Source organism: Branchiostoma floridae, unplaced genomic scaffold, assembly GCF_000003815.2.
Source record: "Branchiostoma floridae strain S238N-H82 unplaced genomic scaffold, Bfl_VNyyK Sc7u5tJ_150, whole genome shotgun sequence".
NCBI classification, from domain to species: Eukaryota; Metazoa; Chordata; class Leptocardii; order Amphioxiformes; family Branchiostomatidae; genus Branchiostoma; species Branchiostoma floridae.
The window spans coordinates 1-6479 of record NW_023365733.1 but is presented as its reverse complement, the minus strand read 5'-3'; the positions used below and the strand labels follow the sequence as shown (position 1 = coordinate 6479).

Below are 6479 nucleotides of genomic sequence, written 5' to 3'. Positions count from 1 at the left end.
TTGCTGACATTTTCCACTACATCGAGGTGTGTAAGAGACTAACAATGCCTTGCTCATGTTGGGACATTTTAAATCCTTTTTATCATATAGAAAGTACTAGTTTATGTTCAATGGACGTAATCATATTTCTGAAACTTAACAAGATCACTTCAACTAGTAATTGTCTGTAAAAAGATTTTCCTCTCCTGGAACTGTCCCTCCTTTGGATGAAAATAGACTTGTTGGAATGGCTCTCATTACAAACACATAATCAGCTAAGTAGGAGTATAAAAAATAAAAATAAAAAAAATTCACGGGTCTCAGTGGCAAGTGTGCAGATGTTGACACACTGGCAACACCAAATCCGTAGGTGTTTTTTGGCACCTTTAGACAGATTAGCCGTCACTCCACCATCATGGGGGCAGGGGCATGGCGAGTTTAGAACTCAGGACCTTCTGATTCTGATTCCAACGCTCTAGCCGTTGCGCCACACAGACACCCCATAGTATTAAAGTAGGAGTATAAAAATGCATGTACATGTACATCTATTAATGTATCTTGGCTTGAATGGAAGTAAAAGCTAGGAGGTAATTACTGATTGATTCTGATTATATTTGTTGTTGTTATTCTGTTGTAGTTCCTTTTCCGTATCATCAAGCCGAGGAAAGTTTTCTTCATGGCAGTTGACGGTGTCGCTCCTCGTGCTAAGATGAACCAGCAGAGAGGCAGGAGGTTTAGGTGAGACTCTGACTCTTGGTGTACTGAATTCATTCAGTAACTAGAGCTCTACAGATTTATACCTTAATGAAATGATGTTTCCCTTTACTATAAAGTTTCTCATTATACAAATAAGTTCCTAATTTGTTACCCAATGACACAAAATATAAATGTCATATTTAAGCAGAGCAGGTTATTGAAGCATTTCCTCAGCCATAATGAAAATGAGTCCCTGATGCAGATGAAAATACTAAATGGAGATATACTTTTATGTCCAGCTTGTCTGACACTGGTGCTAAAAATAAACTTTAGTTAGCTTGTAACACTAAAGCTTTAAGTCGTAAAGATGTGGGATTTGAAAGTTGGTCGTAAAGATGTGGGATTTGAAAGTTTGAATCGTGAACACAACACTTCCAATAATTTCCTTGAAAAAAACAGGTCTGCTCGTGAAGCTGAAGAAAGCCAGAAGAAGGCCCTGGAGAAGGGAGAGGTTCTGCCCACGGAGGAGAGATTCGACTCCAACTGTATCACTCCTGGTTAGTAGTTTTATACTGATTATAATTTATAGGTTTGTTATATACCTCAGCGTCCATTATTTATAGTCAGATGATCTGCAGTTCATGGCATAGATAAATTGCTAGAAGGCACACATGTACAAGGAAACACTTGCCGCTTGACAATGACTTGTGTTGTCCAATACAGGTGGGCCTTTGGATATTGTTTGACGGCAGGATGTTGTCCACCTGTAGTGGATATTATTGACTACCATGAACAAGGAAAATCTCACCATACATGACTTATATATGTATTTTAGTTTATATGTACCTGGTTTATGTTCTATGTTCTGCTGCAGGTAACGGAAGAAAACAAGAATAAACATTTTTGTCTGATGGCCTCTGACTTTGCACTACATGTTTCAGGTACTCATTTCATGGTGCGCCTGAACGAGCAGCTGAAGTACTTTGTGAACAAGAAGATCACAACTGACAGGATGTGGCAGGGCATCAGGGTCTATCTGTCTGGTCATGAGGTGATTATGGTGACCAATGAGATTTCTTGAAGCTTTGTCTGTCATATTCATCTCAAGTCACCCACAAAGCTCAATTTGGTAATATTTCCTAGTGCAGTGATGTCCTCCAGTAAGTTCCTGGTCTGCTGATCTGCTCATTTTTAAAAGTTTTTTTCAAGGTTCAACAAATGTGTGTGCTACTTTGGACAGCAAAAAATGTATTACAGTTTTTTTGGTTTCAAATTGATAGAAAAAGCCAGTGTTGAAGAAGATACTAGTAGTTACTGGAAAGATCTTGTGATGTTAGCATTACAAACATTTCTTCAGGTGTAACAGATTACATAATTATGCATTCTGCTCTCCAACAGTCTCCAGGTGAGGGTGAACACAAGATCATGGAGTTCATCCGCTATGAGAAGTCTCGGCCGGAGTACGATGCCAACACCCGTCACTGTCTGTACGGCCTGGACGCTGATCTGGTCAGTGTGTGTTTTGTTTGTTTCTGGTAAACTGCCACTATGTATACTATGTACACAGGAGCATTTAGTGGGCATGATCCTGGCTCATAAATAATTTGCTTTTTTGAAAGAAAAGAAACAATATGCATATTGTGTGAGTAGTAGGTAGTTTCTTTGATGTAGTCACATGTCAAAAGTAAAGAACCTTATACACTGATTACAATGCCATACATGAGCATTCAATGGGCATGATCCTGGCTCATAAATGATATCCTTTTTTGAAAGAAAAGAAACAATATGCATATTGTGTGTGTAGTAGGTAGTTACTTTGATGTAGGCACATGTCTAAAGTAAAGAACCTTATACACTGATTACAATGCCATACATGAGCATTCAATGGGCATGATCCTGGCTCATAAATGATATCCTTTTTTGAAAGAAAAGAAACAATATGCATTTTGTGTGTGTCGTAGGTAGTTACTTTGATGTAGGCACATGTCTAAAGTAAAGAACCTTATACACTGATTACAATGCCATACATGAGCATTCAATGGGCATGATCCTGGCTCATAAATGATATCCTTTTTTGAAAGAAAAGAAACAATATGCATATTGTGTGTGTCGTAGGTAGTTACTTTGATGTAGGCACATGTCTAAAGTAAAGAACCTTATACACTGATTACAATGCCATACATGAGCATTCAATGGGCATGATCCTGGCTCATAAATGATATCCTTTTTTGAAAGAAAAGAAACAATATGCATATTGTGTGTGTCGTAGGTAGTTACTTTGATGTAGTCACATGTCTAAAGTAAAGAACCTTATACACTGATTACAATGCCATACATGAGCATTCAATGGGCATGATCCTGGCTCATAAATGATATCCTTTTTTGAAAGAAAAGAAACAATATGCATATTGTGTGTGTCGTAGGTAGTTACTTTGATGTAGGCACATGTCTAAAGTAAAGAACCTTATACACTGATTACAATGCCATACATGAGCATTCAATGGGCATGATCCTGGCTCATAAATGATATCCTTTTTTGAAAGAAAAGAAACAATATGCATATTGTGTGTGTCGTAGGTAGTTACTTTGATGTAGGCACATGTCTAAAGTAAAGAACCTTATACATTGATTACAATGCCATACATGAGCATTCAATGGGCATGATCCTGGCTCATAAATGATATCTTTTTTTGAAAGAAAAGAAACAATATGCATATTGTGTGTGTCGTAGGTAGTTACTTTGATGTAGTCACATGTCTAAAGTAAAGAACCTTATACACTGATTCCAATGCCACATTTTCTTGTTTTCGACAGATCATGTTAGGACTAACTTCTCATGAACCACATTTCTCCTTGCTGAGAGAGGAAGTGAAGTTTGGAGGAAAGAAGTCTCAGAAAAGGTAAAGACTTCATGTCTTGCATACCTTGGATAACATGTGTTATTTGATAAAGATGATTTGTTGCAGAGACCACTAAGACCATATTTCCATAATCAATGAGAAAACTGTAATCAGCTGTAAACTAAAGGTTACCATAATTTGGTGAAGGTATGACTATAACTCTTGGTTCTTAAAGCCATTAATGATAGGTGTGCATATGCTTGAAATGTGTAGGCATTTTTTAAAGATTTTTCTACCTGTCCTTTGTAGAATCTCAGTCCCAGAAGAAATCACCTTCCACCTGCTTCACCTGTCCCTGATGAGGGAGTACCTGGATTTTGAGTTCCAGGAGTTAAAGGTGAGGTTTCAGATTCCTGACTATTGCTTGAAGTATTACAAATATATGACTTCCCTTTCAACATACCAGGGCTCTAGCCAGCTCGACATTTTTTTCGGTCAGCCAATTCCCATTGTCGCGAAAACACTATTCCAGGAGTTAGAGAGACTGAACTGAGACCTTGAAAATTTTAATGTTTTGTAATGGTTTTAATGAGATTATCATATGCGAAAGGGCACCGACACACATTGTCAACAATCATAACAATAGCAAAACAAACAGTGTGTGGCTTTTACGGCCGTGGACGGCGTCCCCAAGCAGCCTGTAGCTTCCACCAAGGTGCTTTTATCAAATTTTTGTCCGTCAAAGTTGACGGATTGGTTTTAAAATTTTTCCGTCACACGCAGCAAATTTCCGCCAATTGACGGAAAAACGGACGCTGGCTAGAGCCCTGCAACGTACCCTACAGCACATAATTTAAACCATCAGTTTCTGTGATGAAACAGATGTCTAGGATAGAGTCCTGGTAGGATACAGGACTGTAACAATTAACTGAATCATCAAGATATCTGCTTTCAACAAGTGTAAACATGGTATTGATCAAAACATTTCTTTTAGATCAATCCACAAATCTGTAAATACATTGTACTGGGTGTAACGTAGCAATACTTGGTTATGGAACAGCAAATTTTTGTTGTTGTTTTTAGATATTTTGAATAGTATTTCAGAATGGAGCTCAGTGGTGTGTGTTTCGTTGGACTTTGAGTTGGGATAAATGCTGCTTCTTATATGGATTATATCTACTCTAAAGATATGTTTATCAGAGACTTGTGTTTTTTTTAGGACAAGTTGTCGTTTGGCTATGATCTTGAGAGAATCATCGATGACTGGGTCCTGATGGGTTTCCTGGTTGGGAATGACTTCATCCCCCACCTCCCCAACCTCCACATCCACCACAGTGGACTGCCTCTCCTCTACCGGACCTACATCAATGTCATGCCCACACTGGATGGTTACCTCAATGAAGGAGGGACACTTAACCTTCAGAGGTATACTGTACTAACTTTCTGCCTAATGCCTTTTTGTATAAAATTTTTTTGATTTATGGGAAACATCCTAAAGCTATGCTGTCTAATGTGGCTGGGTTGATAAGGGCTTGTATGGTCTACAACTGGCACTAACTAGATGGCTACCTCCATGAAGGAGGGGCACTTAATCTCCAGAAGTATACTGTATTAACCTTCTGCCTACTGTGGTGGCCTTTTTGTATAAAATTTGTATGATTTATGGGAGACATCCCAAAGCTAGGCTGCTTAAAGTGGCTGGGTTAGTAAGGACTTGTATAGTTTACAATTGGCACTAACTAGTTACAAAGTATGGTATCTAAGAGCCAATAACTCAGCAAGAACGTACTTTAGGGCAACTCAGTCTATGGCAGTAATGACGTACTTTAGCCCTACTTTACGGCACTGTGTATTACCAGATTTGTATTGGTATGGTATAAAATCAGAAGCTTGGAAAGATTATTTCTTTGTGTTTATTGTTTTTATTTCATTTTATATCATTTTCAAAGGACTTAAAAGTGATTTGGACAGATTTGCAAATGAGAAATTAGCTGACATGTGTTTCTTTATTGTTATCATTTCTTGGAACCCAACAGGTTTGAAAAGTTTCTTGAAGCTCTGGCTGCTTTCGATCGTGAGCACTTCCGGGAGATCTTCAGCGATCTCAACTGGCTGGCAGGGAAGACGGGAGGCGCGCCCGGTAGAGGACGGAAGAGTGGAGCGAGGAAGTCCACCACGCCACAGCGAGCGAACGGGCGACAGTCGCTCCCGTCTAAAGGCGGTAAGAGGAAGAAACGTGTATCAGGCAAGGCTCCTCTGTTATGTTTCCTTTTGGTTTTGATGTTTTCAATTTTTTCTGTGTACTGTCAAATGTATTGTTTTCCTTTTTTGCTGTGTGTTCATTTCTTCATTTCTGCCCATTTCGTTTGTGTTCAGTGGTTTTTGTTTGCTCATGCACGACCCAGTACTTTTGTCTTGAATGGCTGTAGTTTACTTTCTACATTCTGTCATCCCAAGCTGCATACATTACAGGATACAGGCCATTTTAAATCTTGAATGTGTATTCAATTATCTATTTTAGTATTTAATACCCCTAGAAAGGAAAACTATTTTTTCTTCTGACTATCAACTTTCTGAAGTGGTAATTTTTTTAATAATTCAGTAAAAGCCTAATGACCAAACAACAAAAAGGAAACCAAGAAACAAACATTTTTGGAATATCAAGACAGACATGGCATATACGAATATCCCATTATAAAGTTTTTTTTTTTTTTTCAAAATCAGATATTACTATATAGGCATGTCCAACAAAAAGATTTTGCAGATGACACTTAAGTTAAAATGAAGCATTCTGGACTGCTTTGGTTTTACTTTTTTATTTATTATTTTAGATGTGCTCCTGGGGACTGCAAGACATGAAACTTGAACAAGCAACCTTTATCAGTAGGGTAGTGTTACTGACAGAATGTCTATGCTAACTTTAGGGGTTGAGACTAAGTAACCAGTCTGGTGCTCTGGGAGACA

At 38.2% G+C, this 6479-nt stretch overlaps 1 protein-coding gene across 1 annotated transcript in view; it reads left to right on the top strand.

Annotated features, from left to right (window-relative positions):
- The window catches only part of LOC118407933 (5'-3' exoribonuclease 1-like), a gene marked incomplete at its 3' end in the record, with an annotated part of 7060 nt that extends 1300 nt beyond the window's left edge, over window positions 1-5760 (top strand). Inside the window, 9 exon segments of the mRNA XM_035808508.1 lie at window positions 1-26; window positions 617-717; window positions 1135-1232; window positions 1617-1726; window positions 2074-2184; window positions 3490-3575; window positions 3825-3912; window positions 4735-4940; window positions 5552-5760. Of these exon segments, the coding sequence (XP_035664401.1) occupies window positions 1-26; window positions 617-717; window positions 1135-1232; window positions 1617-1726; window positions 2074-2184; window positions 3490-3575; window positions 3825-3912; window positions 4735-4940; window positions 5552-5760 (1035 nt within the window).
- Between the last annotated feature and the right edge of the window lie 719 nt (window positions 5761-6479).